Source organism: Aspergillus bombycis, assembly GCF_001792695.1.
Source record: "Aspergillus bombycis strain NRRL26010 chromosome Unknown contig00041, whole genome shotgun sequence".
Taxonomy (NCBI): domain Eukaryota; kingdom Fungi; phylum Ascomycota; class Eurotiomycetes; order Eurotiales; family Aspergillaceae; genus Aspergillus; species Aspergillus bombycis.
In genome coordinates this window covers 215,472-232,539 of record NW_019170043.1, presented here as the reverse complement: position 1 = coordinate 232,539, position 17,068 = coordinate 215,472, and the positions used below count along the sequence as shown (strand labels likewise).

Here is a 17,068-nt window from a genome sequence, read left to right as displayed (position 1 = left end):
CCAAGGAGGCAATGACAGTCGATATGTTGTCCGCTTACTGCGGTGGCTAATCGTGCAATGTACAGGATATCACTCCGTATATCCAAGTATATCTCTCTGATCATCAGTCAGCCGGCCCCATTCGAGAAGCAACCGAAAGAAATAGATCTCCATGTCTTCTTTTCGTAGAACTCGTTCAGCCCACTTGCGGCCTTCTTCTGCGATCCAGCGCCCTTGAAGATCGTGCGGCTCCATCATGGCTTTGGGGTGACCCTTGTCATCCACACTGACAGGTATGTCCACGCCACCAAAGTAAGCCAGGGTACTCCACAGCCCGTGGAGACGGATATCAATGGGGACAAAATGCAGCCAAGCTGTGATCCGGGAGTCGAACCATTGCCGAAACAGGCCTGTTTTGAATGGTAGGCTGTGACTTTGCAGGAAGGGAAGGAACCGGCCGCTAAAGCCAGCTCCATCTGCATCAAAGAGAAAGCGGTAATTCCAGTGACTTTGAAAGTCGACCCGACCTCCTGTGCCTAGTTCCTGCTTTTGGTCTTCACAGTCCGTTCTGCAGCGCACGATCGGGTCGGTAATGTGGACAGAAGCATTCAACCCGAGCTTCTCTGTAGGAGCCAAGCCGTCGAGAATCCGATATGAGTACGTATCAGGATTGTCTGCGGGCAACAACACTGACACTTTGTTGTATGTATTGTTGTTAACCAGGTGTGCCAGCCGTTGACGCGGCATTCCTTGCCATTGACCGTCGCGACTCACGCCTTCCGACGTGCCGCCAATCCAAAAAAGGCGGTTTTCTTTTTCCACATAGTCCAGATCCGGGTGCTCTTCAGAAGGCTCGTATTTTATCTTGTCCACGTAGTTCCACGGACTAGGGAATATGATGTCGCTAAATCCAGAAATCATGCTCTGGCTAAAAACCGGGGCAAGATCTTGGGTGACCTTGAACGATGCGGGTGAGACGAAAAATCCGTGAAAGGATGCAAGGTCAGGTTGGTGGCATATATCAGTTGCCACCGCCCAGTCTGACGGAAATTGTCCCATGGAGTGGGGACGAATACAGCCCATGCATATGTGGTGCCGATCCCACATTCGTCGAGATCGAGCTTTTGACGAATGAGGACAAAGAGCGCCCACATAACGATCGAATATATTTACAAAGGAGCTGTCGGTGAACATGGTCTCCGTCGTCTGATCTGCTGGCTCAATGGGCGCCCATCCTTCATCACGGTCGCTCGACCACCCATTTGTTAAACCCTCACTCGGAGGAGGTGCTTGCGATCTCGCTTGAGCCTTCAAAACAGACATTTTCTCCCAGGGCACAGAAACTCGTGGTTCATCGTTAAGATTGAAGGCTAAGTCCATGTCGGGAAGATGCTCAGAGAATTTCTCGATTATCTTAGCAGCACCGATAACCATCCAGGCATGTGTTGGCTTGATACCCTGCTGAACTCTTGCTGTCCCATTTCGTATACTGATTGCACCAATGTCGTTGTAAGGGTTTGTGGCTAGTTGGTGAGTCACTTTCCGAATTTCTTCCGGCGACAAGGCACGAAACGGCAGTAGATTGTCGTATATCTGATCGAACTCATCAATGACGACAGACGACCGACTAGTGGCATACTCATACCATTTGTCGAAGCCTCTATGTCGAGAGTCAGTATGGCATTCGGTGTGTCTTCTGGATTGACTCACGGTGGTGGATGTTGATTGTATTTCGCTCGGTACTGGGCAACAGCTTCTGCTAGATTCTTGCTGCCATTGGCACTGGATTTCCAGCGATCATGATGTTTTCTACCCTCATAAATAAGCAGGTCGATTGGGTGTACATTGGCTACACTGGGCTGCTGGGCGATCAGAATCACCACAAAGCCAAATATAATTGAGAAAAATATCCGCATGAACACATTGAATCCGTAAAGGAACTGCGGTTCTTCTTCAGAAGCCGTTTGGCCACAGAGATATAGCATCACACCCAGGAAGGTGAGAAGAAGTGCAGCGAAAGCACGAGAGGGGAGTATCAGTGGGAAAGACTGTCCGTTAAACAAGATCGAAGCCAGCATGAAATTAATGGATACCGAGGCTGCCAATATGGAGATCCCAACCGCACCATAAAAGGGCATCTGAAGCCAGTCAGAGATAGGTTCATCCAAATTATAAAATGGTGCTTACTAGTTGAAATGCGGACAGTACTGTAAAGGCAACGAGAAGGCCTTGGCCTGCTGCGCTTCGTAAATAATGCGAGTTGACAAAGCCGCCATCCCCAGGTGCCACTTTTTTAAGAACGAGCGCCGCGATAAAACAGATCACAGCAACTCCCTATATGGACAGTTAGGCGTTCTGGAATATGCACCGCTGACCACAATTATGCAGACTTACAAAAAACCCGTAGCCCCAAGAAACCAACGCTTGCTTTTTCCTTCCATCCCGGGATCGGTTACCTTCTCGGCAAAACTCGGCAGCGCCGATTAGAATGAGGGTATCCAAAGTAACACTGAGAAACCTATACGCCCGAAACCGTGGATGTAGCCCAGAGATGATAGGGCAAATATATGTCGATTGCCTGCCTTCATCAAATGTAGCCACGAGAAGGCCAGCAGCCATGAGGAATACAGCCGATAGCACATTCCTCAAACGGCTCCGACAGAGGTAGAAATACGCGCGGCTGATTACAGCAACGAACATGCGCAGGTGCGCATTTGAAGGGCCTTCCGGCGCAATCCATTCCTGTTTTGGTCGGCCACGTTGGTTGCGCCAGTAATCGTATAGCGCAATAAGGAATGGGATCATGTACTAAAAATTGGGCGTTCAGAATCGGCATGTGTGTTGCTGTGTCAAACTTTTCGCGGGCACACTTACAGCATATCCCGCCGGTGCGCACTCATTGTTGAGATTGATTTGGTGGTATAGAGCGATTCGTAGGCAGCCCATACCCGAAAGTAAACCAACTCCAATCCACCGACTTGAGCCGAGTATTTTTCGACTAGGAAAGTTACCATTGTGGTTACTCGGCGAAGATGGCTCTTCTGCGGCGGAATGGCTCAGCTCTGTGAGGGGTATGGCGGAATACTTATGTGCAGGAGACGATAGCGTGGGGAAAGCATCGGCGAATCTGCTTGTGATCAAAAGAAAGATAGCTGTTAAGAAACAGGCTAGGATAGCTGATTCAAGTGGGTGGTCTGTTCATTCCGTTTTGTTAGCTGCATACTTGCATACTCCGTAAATGTTGTCCTTTTAACGCCCAATTGTCGTTCAGTACATTCCATTACAACCCATTTCGTCCTTAGCGCGAACATGCATAGAACTGACTCACCAAAAGCGAACGTGGTGGTGTAAGAAGTCGTAACGAAAGTGCAGCTCAATAAGAATGCCCTGCGCGCCTGGTTAGTTGATCCGAGGCAAAGTAGTACAGTCACTTACACCATAGAGGCTTTGAGCCCCGATTCGGCGGAGAAAAGATTCATTGAGACAGAATATGATTATGTGCAGTTGGCACAGGAAGCCATTACAGTGACCAATTGCCAATTTGCATCATGCTGCGCCGACCAAAACGCGCACGGAATACTGAGGAATAGGGACTCGGAGCGGCTATGGAGCGACTATCGACTAGTTTAAACTGCCTGGGGAATTTTAAATTTGTTGGGTGGAGACGTCAAGGGGCGGGAAGGGTCGATTCGATTAAGTTGTAAGGTAGGGTAGTATGTACTCCATATGCACAGTTCTATGAAGGTCATAACAGCGAAGCAGAGACCCTGAGGGAGGAATATCGTACCTGACCCCTCCAAGGTTACTCGCGTATTAGGGGTGCGACGGTATCAAGTCAGCGGGTGAATTGCGTCAACGAAACAAGGTCGACCATGGGTGATTTGCCCGTCTTTGCTGGAATGGGAGAGCTTAGACTGTCCGCCGTGGAGCCAGCCAGGAAAATCAAAAGCACGCCAGTGACGATCATTGAACGAGGCCTCTTTTTAGCCTTGGACGCCGTGTCATGCCAAGTTATTTTTGGCTGCTGTTGACCACCCGCTAAGCAAATCATATCACAGAATTGAAGCCCCAAAAGTTGTTTTCTTTGGTGATGGTCAATTGGAAATGATAGGTAGTTCTGAACTCTCAAAACTGCAGTGGCTCCCTACTCCATTGCATTCCATTGGAAATGGATCTGTTTAATTGACAAAGAAATGAGAGATGAAAGAAAGGGAAATGATTGCGGGAATTCATGCATCATATCAAATGCAGCGACCATCGAGCATTCGTCATCCAGATGATGAAGCTTGCAGCGATTGACGGCGTCCACCTAGTAAAATTAAGTCAACTTTAATGCCCGATCCACTGACTTCCTTTTCCCAATCTGGACCTGAGAGTGCTCTATTCCTAAAGAGGAAAACCCATGCATTATGTAATCACACGAGGGCGGTGACTTTTTTCTAGGCGGTGGCATCTGGCAGTATGGTCTCCGCCTGATAACTTTTTTTACTTTTTTTTTTTTGCTGAGCAGAAGAAGTTGCAGCACACGGACGGCAGTTTACAATTCCAGACCCAGTCGCCGGAATCACTTTTCATATCATTTATAAAGGGTCTGGTCTGCGGTTTATAACAATCCAAGGCTGTGTGCGGAGCGCGTGGCCAGTCTAGGAACCTTGACGATATCTCCGTACCCACTCTCAGTTTTCACCTTCAAAGGATTCGCTTTTCTTACGAATTGATTGCTTGGTCGGTTCCAATAGCCAGGAGAAGCTCCAACCACGATGCCGCGTAAGGCAATTGATTCGCGCATTCCTGCGCTTATCCGCAATAACTTGCAGGAGAAGAAACGAAGCTTTTTCGTCGTTGTTGGTGACCGCGCAAAAGATGCGATCGTCAACCTGCACTATATTATGTCGTCGCACGATGTCAAACAGAACAAGTCCGTTCTCTGGGCCTATAAGAAGGACCTTTTGGGATTCACCAGTCACCGCAAGAAGCGCGAGGCGAAGATCAAGAAGGAAGTGAAGAGGGGCATCCGGGAACCGAACCAAGAAGACCCTTTCGAATTGTTCATCACTCTTAATCAGATTCGTTATGTCTACTATAAAGAGACGGAAAAGATCCTAGGTAACACCTATGGAATGTGTATTCTCCAAGATTTCGAAGCCATTACACCGAATCTGCTCGCCCGAACGATCGAAACCGTGGAAGGAGGTGGAATTGTGTTATTGCTTTTGAAGGGCATGAGCAGTTTGAAGCAACTCTATACATTATCGATGGATATCCACTCAAGATACAGAACAGAAGCACATGATGATGTGGTCGCCCGTTTCAACGAGCGGTTCATTCTGTCCCTTGGTAGTTGCGATTCATGCTTGGTTGTCGACGATGAACTGAATGTCTTACCGATATCCGGAGGAAAGAACGTCAGACCACTGCCACCACCAGACTCTATCGATACTTCTAATACTGGCACAAAGAAGGAGCTGAAGGAGATCAAGGAGAGCTTGGCAGACTCGCAACCAGTCGGGTCGTTGGTTAGCTTGGCTCGCACGGTTGATCAGGCGAAAGCACTCCTGACATTTGTCGATGCAATTGCGGAGAAGACGCTCCGGAGTACGGTTGCCCTGACTGCCGGAAGAGGACGAGGAAAGTCTGCAGCTCTGGGTGTTGCTATTGCAGCGGCTGTTGCGCATGGTTACAGCAATATCTTCATCACGTCTCCTAGCCCGGAGAACTTGAAAACGCTGTTCGAGTTTGTGTTCAAGGGATTCGATGCTCTTGGTTATCTTGACCATGTTGACTATACCATTCTTCAATCCACTAACCCCGACTTCAACAAGGCTATTGTCAGGGTTAACATTCATCGGCAGCACCGTCAGACCATCCAGTACATTCAGCCCCAAGATGCCCATGTCCTAGGTCAGGCGGAGCTGCTGGTCATCGATGAGGCGGCAGCGATCCCTCTACCCCTTGTCCGCAAACTGATGGGTCCTTACCTTGTTTTCATGGCTTCCACTATCAATGGTTATGAAGGTACTGGTAGGTCCCTCTCTTTGAAGCTGATTCAACAACTTCGTGAGCAGTCACGCGGAGGACTCAAGGCCAATGGCGGGGAGGATATTGATGTCGCTGATCGTGCAACCGGGAAGGCGGCCAAAAACACAGACAAGAGCCTAGGTGGACGGTCTCTGAGAGAGATTACCCTGTCCGAACCTATCAGATATGCGCCTGGGGATTCCGTAGAGAAATGGCTGAACAAAGTCTTATGTCTCGACGCGACACTGCCAAAGTCCAAGATAAACACGCAGGGCTGCCCGCATCCCTCTCAGTGTCAGCTGCTTCAAGTCAACCGCGATACCCTGTTCTCGTTCCACCCTGTTTCTGAGAAGTTCCTTCAGCAGATGATGGCTCTCTATGTTGCTAGTCACTACAAGAACACACCGAACGACCTTCAGCTCATGAGTGATGCCCCGGCGCATCAGCTTTATGTTCTTGTTCCACCAATCGACGAGGAAGCTACCAAGCTTCCGGAGCCTTTGTGTGTTATCCAGGTTGCGCTGGAAGGTCGCATCAGCAGACAGAGTGTCCTCAATAGCTTGAGCCGTGGTCAACGTGGTGGAGGCGATCTGATCCCATGGCTTGTTAGCCAGCAGTATCAGGATGAGGACTTTGCTGGTCTCTCGGGTGCCAGAGTTGTCCGTATCGCGACCAATCCAGAGTATTTGAACATGGGATATGGTTCTCGTGCTTTGGAGCTCTTGGTTGACTTCTATGAAGGCAAATTCACTAGCCTTTCTGAAGACGTCAACGAAACCCAGGAAGAAATGGTCAGAGTAACGGACGACGAGCTCACGAACTCCAACCTTCTGGATGACAACATCCATGTTCGTGACATCCGCTCGATGCCACCCCTTTTCGGAAAACTGTCCGAACGTCGTCCAGACGCTCTTGACTACCTTGGTGTCAGCTATGGCTTGACACCATCCCTCCACAAGTTCTGGAAGCGTTCTGCCTTTGCCCCCGTGTACCTCCGCCAAACACCCAATGATCTAACGGGTGAGCATTCATGCGTGATGCTGCGCACTCTTTCCTCCGGTCCAAATGATTCCAGCTGGCTGGGTGCTTTCGCACGGGACTTCCACAAGCGTTTCCTTGCCCTGCTATCATATCAGTTCCGCGAGTTCCCCTCCGTGCTCTCCCTCAGCATTTGTGAATCTGCCAACGCAGGTGCCAAACTAGACCCTTCCATCACCTCAGCTCTCCTCAGGAAGTCCGATCTCGACACTCGCTTCTCCCCCTTCGATCTCAAGCGTATCGACAGCTACGCCAACAATCTCCTCGATTATCACGTCATCCTCGACATGGTCCCCACCATCGCAGAGTACTACTTCTCCGGCCGTCTCAACGGCAAAGTAAGCCTCTCCGGCGTGCAACAGTCCATCCTCCTGGCCGTCGGCCTGCAGCACAAGAGCATGGACGACCTCGAGAAGGAACTGAGCCTGCCCTCATCCCAGCTCTTGGCCATGTTCCTCAAGATCGTCCGTAAGATGTCGACCCACTTCCGCTCCGTCATCGAAGGCGCCGTCGCGGAGACCATGCCTTCCGAGCAAGTCCCCGTGAGCCAGGCTTCTACCGATGCGCACGACGACGTGGTCGTCGACGAGCGCTTCAAGCCCCTGGAGACTGGTCTGGATGAGGAGCTCCGCGAGGGAGGACAGCAGGTGGACGCGGAATTGCGCGAGAAGCAACGAGCCTTGATTGATGCTCTTCCTCTCGACAAGTGAGTGGCTTCCATTATACAAATATTCACTCGCCTCTTGAATGAGCAATAACTGATTTATAGCCTTCAGATACGAGATCAACAACGGTAGTGCTGCGTGGGAGGACGCCGAGAAGCAGATCCGGGGCGGAGGCGCCTCGACGGTCAGCATTAAGTCGTCGAAGCCCAGCAAGCGCAAGAAGGGAGAGTCAGCTCGTGAAATTTACGACCAGGAGATTGACTCGAAAAGACAGAAGATCATTAAGAAGGGAACGGAGGGCAAGAAGAAGAAGCACTAATGGTTCGCGACTATTTAGGCATACGCGCAACAGAAGCATACTTGTTCTTTTGGGTTGCTCACATAGAACGATGATGTTCATTGGCAGTCTGGGGATTCTGTCTAGAAAAAAACTGATTTTAAGTGATCTCCTTACCCTCTTGTATATACGCGACCGATTCTCATATTCGAAAAGTTCATTGGAATTCAACTATCTCTGTTGTAAACTTACATCCTATTCATTGACTAACCTAACGCCTCCGCTCTAAGCTACTTAAAATAGTTGGACCTCTGCTAAGGAGTGTAGACGTCCACCAACTATAGCTACGGCCCAGATCCAGGTGCTAACAGTTCCGACTTACAGCTCGTCGTGATCGGCGGTTTGCTTCTCAGCCCCGGCCTCAGTGACGACGATCCCTTCAGGGAGCTTGCTCTTAGAACCTTCGCCCAAACGAATAGCGTCAACCCAGGACTCAACACGGGCCAAACTGTAGTCCGCGTTTTCCGATGGGTCGTACCTCCGCCACCAGCCTCTGCGTCCGTTCAACGCGATGATCTCCACTGACTTGCTATCTTCAGAAAGACCGAGCCCAGCCCGTAGAGTTGCTGCCCCGCTGTTGATAGCTGGGACACTGTAGAACGGGAAGAGATGGGCCTGGCGCACCGTGTGCTTATGTACGATCTCGGACAAACTAACAACGGCCTCCTTTGCGGAGCTGGGGATGTCGGCGTCAGCTTCAGTAGATTCCGGAAGAAGAGCCAAAATACAAGTGCCGGATTTGGGTGTTAGACAGGCAGTCTCCAGCGCTTCCACAGTAGGAAGGGAAGCAATGGGGGGTGCCTGATTGGGGACCTGTGCGGGTTTCGATTCCTGCGCATCCTCGGGAACAATTTTGGGGACAGGAGACTCGGTTGGCTTCAACTTCTCTGCTTCATCATCTAGAACGGTTGTAGACTGAGAACGCACGGACGATGACTTGGATGACTTTGAAGACTTGGTCTTGGAACTTGTGGCAGAGGGAGCAGCGTTGGGGGCCGCGACTTGGCTGAAGAACTCAACCATTGGCTTCTTTTTGAGGTCGCCATCATACACAATATGCTCCCGCCCGCCTCCGGGGAGGAGGACGAGTTTGGGGAATTCCTCAATGCCAAATCGCTCTACAGCGTCGGACTCCTTGCTGCGAATTTGGGCTACCTTGATTGATCCAAGGAAGTCAATCGCAAGGGCTCGGATGAGAGCGCTCGTAGTGCCTTTCTCGGTGAAAAGAATAGCCTTCGGGGCTTCTTCGTCTTCAGAAAGCCACTTGCCCAGATCCTTGTCCGTAACCCTCTTCACATGGTTTGGGATGCGCTCCACCACTGCATCAACTATAGCTTTGGCAGTCCTCTGGCCCTGGTAATCTTCCACCCTTGGTGCGCCAGGCTTCTTGGAAGGCGTCACGATCTTGAGGGTCGGGAAGCCTTGTATACCCAACCGACCACACAAGGGTTTATTTTCGTCATCGTCGCAATTGACGGCGGCAACGTTGGCCAAACCGTCCAAGTTTTTGGCTGCTTTCTCGTAGGCAGGTTTCAGGTTCTGGCAGTGGCCACACCAGGGAGCGTAGAATCTGGTGTGAAGGGACACATATTAGAAATTGGCGATCCGGGGAGGGAGAATAAAGCGCTTACTCTACGATCTGTGAGATGGTTAACACTGTTGTTAGCATTGATAGTCAGTACCAGTTCACCTTACCGATGCGTGATTGGACTTGGCAATGAGCCGATCATAAGACTTTTGATCCACCTGCAGCACAGGCGATTTTTTAGTGTACAGCCCATCAGCGTTGACTGGGAGAGCTGTCAGAAGTGACGCGACAAGAAGAAGTGCAGAGCTTGGCTGCCACATCTTGAGCTTAAAAACGAGTGTCTTCCTTTTGAGATTATATTATTTTTTTTGAAGGGTGTACTATCACTGGTGCTTATAGTATGTAGTAGGTGATCAACCTCCCAGAGAGAGTGGGAACAGTATTTATGGGTGGTAAGACGTTGAAAGAAAAGCAATGAAGCAATGTGTCCTAAAGACGCGCTCTTGGCATGTGACGGGGAAGCTTCCGCTCCGCCCATAAATACACTTACTTAATGATACAAGTGCGACGTGGGGGTGCAGTCAGTCACCCCCATGCCCTGTCAGAAACCCTTCGCCTTTCATGGGAACTTGAAAAGTGACTTAGGACCGCCTCGACTATACTTTGAAAATGCACTTGAAGTTATTAATGCTTAACTCGCTTCTGCGTCCGTGAAAAGAAGCTCTATAGCCACCCCCCACGTTCACCATGGCAGTGGGCATGGTTGACACACCAGCAACTGCGCAGGGCCGTGAGGCTCTAGGAATGTCTATGTTACCACGAGAGATTTTCTGGATGATCTTGAACTATCTCAGTCCAAGAGACATCGTCCGTTGCCGCCGCGTTTCCCAGTCTTGGAGTCAGAGCTTCGGAAACCCCGCAAATCTTATCCCACTCTTGAGGACGTTCTTTCCTTTAGCGAAAGAGGTCAGGGAGCTTCATGGTAAAGATATTGACTGCGTGCTGGAAACTACAGATGACGATATCTATTGGTGCAGGCTCTTCGATCAGCTCGCCTCTAGATATGATCATCTTAGCCAAGGGAAACCCAAATCTATACAGAGGCACAAACTTTGTGATGACTTCGGCGTATCTGGGGAAAGAGAATGGTTTCACGTGCAACCCTGGGAAAACCATGCTAGTCACCTAATGCAGCGCGTTGATTGCCCTTTCCCAGAGTCGTTTTGGTCGTATGAGGATGGTCTGATAGTGTATCCGAGCGCAGATTACTCATGCCTTGTGCTCTTGGACCTAGACAGTGACAGGAAATTCATGGTTCCTTTCATTATCACAGGCAAAGTGATTCGCCGAATTCGACTACAGAAAAGAGTTCTCGTTGTGGAGTGGGCAGAACCCAAAGCTTTCCATTGGTTAAATGACAGTGATGGAGTGCATCGCCACTTTGCTTCATCATTTGACGTGACAGAGGCTGCGAGTGGCTGGAGCATCAAGTTTCGGAATGAGTGGAAGATCATGTTTCTTGGTCACCCACTCAGCGAGAGGGATCGCTTCTATTCCACTCACAGCGAGACACACTATGCCATCTATATTTGGCAGCCCAATCGCAGTTTGTACACTGCAGATGATGATGCCCCAATCGAGTCGCTATCGGTCTGGGACATCTCACAGCCATCAGATTACCGGCCTTCCTTGGACCCTACCGGACGTCTGCGCGCAGCAGGCCAAGATAATGGTCCGTCTATTATCACGCGGTTTGGGTTCAGAGAACTAGGGTTCTATTCTGTCAGACAGCGAGGGTTCCCGGGTGTGCAATGTCTGAACATTAGTGAGGACAATCAATCCATAGATATAGTCGAGAACTTGTGTACAGGGCCAGTCGATCGCCTGGTTGCGCCGACAGAATGGACGTCACAGGTGCAAATTACTAGCATTCCAATATCCGGTGACGGGCCTTGCTGGAGGCGGCTCGATTCTCAAGCGCTTCCTCCCTACCGTGGTAGCAATAGTCTACAAACAAAGCCCCTCACCTTTGCCATCTGTGATGAACCATGGTATGCCGTCGTCTCTGAGGCATATGATGAGAAGGCCAAGGTTGGATTCTGCCTCCATTTGTCACCTATTACATGGCCGTTTGATCTGAAAATGTTCCTGAGCATCCGAACTCCATCCTCAACTAAAACATTGAAACATGAAGAAATTTTCGAGCTCATCGGTAAAGGAAGGATTTGCGGAAATGAAAGGCACTTGGTTGGTGAGAATGCGAACCGCGAACTTGTCATTTATAGATTTGATCAATAAAAAAAGAAGAAAGAAAAGAAAAATATTATTAAAGTCTAGATTTGAAACGCGTGGCCATATTCCATATCTGTTGTAGACGGTGAGCCGAATAGGTGTCATGGGGGGTTTCCGAATACCCAAGTCAGACCTTCAAACTCCGGGTTTACGACCGGACATGTATCAGGAAAGGAGGGAAAGAAAAACACTGGTATTCCAACAGTAAGTCTCTATATGGATTCTATTGAAACAAGAATGTCTCATGGCCTCAAAGGAAAGAATATACCCATCAACTGCGATCATTATACAGGGCTGGCTCACTATCCTGGAAAGACACCATGTCCCGAATACCTCTTCCTTACACCAGATTAGCTGAAAAGAGTGAGCAAAGATACATGTTCCTTGGGCAGCGTCAGAGACCAAATGAGAGAAAATCGAAATTGACAATGCCATGTATGCCGATGAACAAAGAGCTCGGTAGCTGCATCCACTTGTATACACCACTGGACCCCTGCACGGCCCCAATATGCAAGATTTGTATAGTGGAGTAGTAACCATAGAGCATGCACAGGGGATTGAGAGCTTCTGTCCTAAGACCAGAGCTAAGATAGCGGAGAAACTCCTCTGTACCTGGGTAAATTTACGCTAACCTAAGAAATCCGAAGCTGCTGACCCTTGCTTAGATACTAAGCAGTATCCTCCAGGGGAGAGTATATGTTTCTTAAAATAATAATCATAATAATAGTTTCTTTGGGCGAGATTGCTAAGATACACTCGGCTTTCCTCCAACGTCTGTAGGCCACACTATGTAGCCATGAAACACGACCACAATGAAAAGATCCCGAATCATGTGTTGTCTACACGAAGGCATTTCCCATGCTAGATTAAACTAGCGCGTCGAGGAACTATATTCTTCTGGAAGATCTAATATTGATGTATCTTGATTTGAAGGAGTGTTTGATTTGCGTATACTAATACTCAATGAAGAACCAAATCGCCACGATTGAATATGGCACAAGTCATCTTTTCCTTCATAACAACAACTGAATACAATGGCATTGATATGCATCATCAAGCATACCTGAACTAGCCAACTGTGGGAAATCAAGCATGTTGTAACAAGAAGATAGGAAGTAAAAATCACTCCTCGTAGTGAAACTTACAACCAACACACGCCCTGATCCCACACCCTGGACAAGAAAGAGTGTAGATGGGCATCCACCGATGGCACACCTCACATTCCGATGATCCAAATTCCTTGTTCCAGTAACCTAGATGGCGACAATGCTCTGGATTCACCTGGATAGTTGCGGCGGATTCTGCGCCAGGAAACTCTAGCCGGAGAGTCTCCAGCCAGCCGCAGAAGGACTCCATAACAAGGCCTCTGAGCTCAGTGTGAATATCTTCTTCCGTGTATTGACCGCTAGGATGATTTAGTTTCTCCTTGAAGTGTGGGATCAAAGGATCGATGAGTGAACGTGGGCTTGGCGAGGATTCATCAGCGGGCGTTGCTTGTGAGGTTACGTTGTCGTCATTAAAGCAGACTTCTCCTCCGTCACTGAAACTATGAAAAGTTTCATTTTCGTCAGTATCAGACTCCTCGGAGATAATTCCCGTTTCATCCACCGGGTTAACTGGTTCTCCAACGCTTGTCATGTCAAGCAGATCCTCACTGTCAGAGACTGGGGCCTGTCGTGCGCTTTCATACTCGGCCTGGGTTTGTTGTGTAGAGGTAATTGAGAAAGCAGAATCGTCCTTCTCTTCCTTCTCTCCCTCTTGGTCATTTCCTCTATATGGATCGTATCCATCGCCGCCTTCATAATCATCTTTCTCTGCATATTCCTCTTCTTCATAGTATTCTTCATACCCTTCATCATCCTCCTGCTCCTCATATTCTTCTCCGCCCTCGTATTTTTCCTCGCCTTCGTACTCTTCACCCTTCTCATACTGTGGATATTCTTCGTCACCTAGTTCTTCCCCAAATTCAGAACCCGGGTTAGTACTAGCCATACCGCCCTCCTCAGCACAACCCTCCTGTTCATCCTCTTCATCCAACATCTCCCCCCTCTCCGTCTGTTCTTCATCACGCATCACTCTGGCACGCATAACTTCCTTCCTTCTATTCTGCCTCATCATTTCCTCTGTCTCCGGATCGTATGTCCAGGTATAGCCCGAAAAGTCCGGGTTCCCTTCATAAGCCTCCCACTGCTCACATTCTCGTTTCAGTTGCTCCCCATACTCGCGTTCCCTCTCACATCGCCTAATCTCATCCCGTGATTCTGGAGAATAGGGATCCATGTGGACGCTGTTCGCATAACTAAACATATACCGCCCGCTCATACTACGTAGAGCAGACAAATCAGGACTCGAAGCTGCCCAGCCCCAAGAAGTGTCCTGATTAAAGAGATTGATGGCCTGATCTCTAAGGTTACGTCTGCTTAGCAGTTCTGCATCGTGTTTCCCCCTGCGGGTACTATCGCGGAGAATTTCGACGGCTTGTTGGATCTTCAAGGAACATGATTGCATCAGTGTAAGCTGAGTCAAGTGACTGAAAAGTAGGATGATATATAAGAGGAATATGGGAAAGAAACGGAGTATTGTGATTGTACTATACCTTCTGAAACTCGAGGTGGCCATCATCTGCACCTGTCTTGTCAGGGTGGTACTTTAGAGCAAGTCTTTTGTAGGCACTGTTGATGTCTTTCAGATCTGCATTTGGAGTTATGCCCAGGATCTCGTAGCAGTTCATAGTTGTTCTTCTGATTGTGGAGGCCATGGAGGTTGATCTAGCTATGGCAATGTGCTGACCTTTAGGACTCTTCTAGCTTGCGGCAACCGTTGTTCCAGGAGGTAAAGCGAATGAGATATTAAGATGCATGTGAGTTTTAGGAAGGGGGAATGAAGACTGGAAGCTCTACTTAAATGCAGAGTACAGTATTCACCGTCTACATCTGAGTAGATACAGAAATATGAAGGGACAGTCTGCACTTTGACTGGAGTGAAAAGGAAACAGTCACTGTTTGCATTTAAGACAAGTAGTGGACTTTCCGTTTGATTCACCTCGTTTGTTGTCACGGCTGTTGCCCGTCTCGGACCTGGGGATATCATGTGCGCAGTCTCGAAAAAGCACCACCGTGTACAAGAAACGGTGAATTCTGAAACAACCATATCAGAAGTGGTGGAATGATAATAGACAGCAGACGAGGAGGTAAGAAAATAGTGAACAAGAGCAATGAGAAAAAGTTACAATACTTGGCCAGATGGAGAAACGAGACAAAAGAAAGATGGATAGACTGATTTACAGGCTGATAAAAATCTAGCTAGGTATTTAAGAGTAAGTCTACACACATGTCGACTCCTTCCCACAGAAGCATCATGAAAGCTTCTACATGTCCGCACTGGCGGTGGCACCGGTGATAATTTCAACCAGCTCACCGGTAATGGCGGCTTGACGCTGACGGTTGTACAGAATCTGGAACCTGCAGGAAGTTAGATTTTAAATCCCAGTTAATGTGCTGGACGGTACTCACTTGTTGATCATCTCACCAGCGTTCTTCGAGGCGTTCTGTAAAGAAAAGGTTGGTTAGTCTAGGTCAACGAGCACCTCAGCTATTCAGGTGATACTTGCCTCCATTGCATTACGACGAGCCTGTAGATCGATGGGTTAGTAATGATTCGGATATCCACATTATATCGGTGATGAACTTACAGAAATCTCACAAGCGTGGCCTTCAGCCATAGCCCAGAACAGGCTGTTGGCAAGAGCATATTCACGGAGGTTGGCAAGAGCCTGGTCGTCAATCTCGAAAGAGGAGATGTTGGCTTTGGAAGAGAGTTCAGCATACTAGACTTTTATATGAGCAGATGATAAAACACTAACCGGACTTGGTGATGGCCTCCTCGGAGTAAGCCTCAACAGTGGCGGGCTCGTAGCTCTGGGCGTTGAGCCACTTGTTGTAGATGATCTTAACGCTGGCGTAGTCGGCGGGCAGCAGAGCGATCTGGTCGGCAACGGCCTGGGCATCAGCGAAGGTGGGAATGTCCTTGCAGACGTTGGCGAAGCTCAGGACGAGAGAGTTGGGGCTGGTTCTGGAGAGCTGAGCCTTGGCCTTCTCACCAAGAACAACGATGTCGGCGTCGGTGTGTTCCTGGAGGATACGGCGGGTAGCCTTGCTCAGACCGGAGTGGATACCACCGCAAAGACCCTTGTCGGAGCTGGCGACGACGAGCAAAGTCTTCTTGTCCTCGAGGGGCTTGGTCTCGGCCTTCTCGAAAACGGTGTTGGAGGTCTCACCGTAGTTGCGAGAGTCGTCCATGGCCTTCTGAGCGCGGGTAAGACGGGTAGAAGCAATGACCTTCATAGTGTTGGTGATCTTTTCAATGTTCTTGATGGACTTGAGACGGCCCTCGATTTCACGCAGAGTCGCGAAGTTGGCGGCATTGGGAGGAGCAGTGCTTCACACAAAGGAATTAGTAACTAGTCACCGAGTTGAACGCAATCATCCTAGAATCCCAAGGTTTTCTCTTTTCTTCGCGGATGATTGGAGGTCTGTTTTGGAAGGTGCCTAGGTTGGTGTGAAGAGGTCCGGAAGAGAACTCACCGGGTGACAACAGCACTACCGGCCCTGACGGCCGGGCGAACAGCACGAGAGAACATTCTGAGATCGGACCGTAAGGTCAAGATATAATGACCAGCGATGGAAAGCTGCAGAGGGGAGAGCCGCGAGGGTGGGTAGTGAGACCTCTGCTTTAGCGGGAAGAGAAGACGTTGACTTGGACTCCTGTTTCTGTTCGTCCGACAGCCGGCAGAACGGGAACAAAGCCGCACTATGCCTGAACGGGAAGGTTGTCGGGGAGACCTGAAAAGCCAGATGCGCAGTGCGCACAAACCTTTAACCCGAAATTCCCGGCATCCCTCTTCAGGCATGCAGGCATCGATGCTCAGCCAGCCTCGGAGCAGATTGTGTCAATGACGCTGTGTTTGGGGTTGTCGCCTCAGGCAGTGGCCGGCCTCGCAACCAGACTGGCTGGCGGTCCGGAGAAACGTGAGAGATCGCCTCAGGCCCCAAAAGACCGCCTCGTTTTCCATTGCATTCCTTTCTTTCCTCTCTTTTTCCTCTCTCAGCTTGTCAACCCTTTCCCTTTCTCGTCTCACTCTTCTCATTATTGCCATCTCTTCCCCCTCTTCAGTCAATGTATTTACTCTTCTCCTGACATCTGCTCTCCTCT

General features: G+C 49.3%; 6 protein-coding genes across 6 annotated transcripts; 2 read left to right on the top strand and 4 right to left on the bottom strand.

The window, feature by feature from the left end:
• Positions 1-69: 69 nt before the first annotated feature.
• ABOM_006533 (putative capsular associated protein) lies at positions 70-3,458 on the bottom strand (the record flags this gene model as incomplete). Its single annotated transcript, XM_022533662.1, has 7 exons — positions 70-1,639; positions 1,690-2,117; positions 2,167-2,313; positions 2,374-2,787; positions 2,854-3,173; positions 3,308-3,366; positions 3,415-3,458. The coding sequence occupies 7 exons, from the start codon at positions 3,456-3,458 to the stop codon at positions 70-72; spliced, it is 2,982 nt and encodes a 993-aa protein (XP_022389228.1).
• A 1,281-nt stretch (positions 3,459-4,739) lies between these two features.
• On the top strand, positions 4,740-8,019 carry ABOM_006532 (ribosome biosynthesis protein KRE33; the record flags this gene model as incomplete). The annotated part of the gene is made up of 2 exons (XM_022533661.1): positions 4,740-7,741; positions 7,812-8,019. 2 exons carry the CDS (start codon positions 4,740-4,742, stop codon positions 8,017-8,019), a joined length of 3,210 nt encoding a protein of 1,069 aa, XP_022389229.1.
• Positions 8,020-8,355: 336 nt separating this feature from the next.
• On the bottom strand, positions 8,356-9,885 carry ABOM_006531 (putative disulfide isomerase; the record flags this gene model as incomplete). Its single annotated transcript, XM_022533660.1, has 3 exons — positions 8,356-9,607; positions 9,669-9,676; positions 9,733-9,885. 3 exons carry the CDS (start codon positions 9,883-9,885, stop codon positions 8,356-8,358), a joined length of 1,413 nt encoding a protein of 470 aa, XP_022389226.1.
• A 427-nt stretch (positions 9,886-10,312) lies between these two features.
• ABOM_006530 (F-box protein) lies at positions 10,313-11,863 on the top strand (the record flags this gene model as incomplete). Its single annotated transcript, XM_022533659.1, has 1 exon — positions 10,313-11,863. The coding sequence occupies one exon, from the start codon at positions 10,313-10,315 to the stop codon at positions 11,861-11,863; it is 1,551 nt and encodes a 516-aa protein (XP_022389227.1).
• A 1,116-nt stretch (positions 11,864-12,979) lies between these two features.
• ABOM_006529 (DnaJ domain protein) lies at positions 12,980-14,588 on the bottom strand (the record flags this gene model as incomplete). Its single annotated transcript, XM_022533658.1, has 2 exons — positions 12,980-14,344; positions 14,454-14,588. The coding sequence occupies 2 exons, from the start codon at positions 14,586-14,588 to the stop codon at positions 12,980-12,982; spliced, it is 1,500 nt and encodes a 499-aa protein (XP_022389267.1).
• A 636-nt stretch (positions 14,589-15,224) lies between these two features.
• On the bottom strand, positions 15,225-16,496 carry ABOM_006528 (F1F0 ATP synthase subunit gamma; the record flags this gene model as incomplete). Its single annotated transcript, XM_022533657.1, has 5 exons — positions 15,225-15,318; positions 15,370-15,404; positions 15,549-15,661; positions 15,720-16,294; positions 16,441-16,496. The coding sequence occupies 5 exons, from the start codon at positions 16,494-16,496 to the stop codon at positions 15,225-15,227; spliced, it is 873 nt and encodes a 290-aa protein (XP_022389266.1).
• Positions 16,497-17,068: the final 572 nt, after the last annotated feature.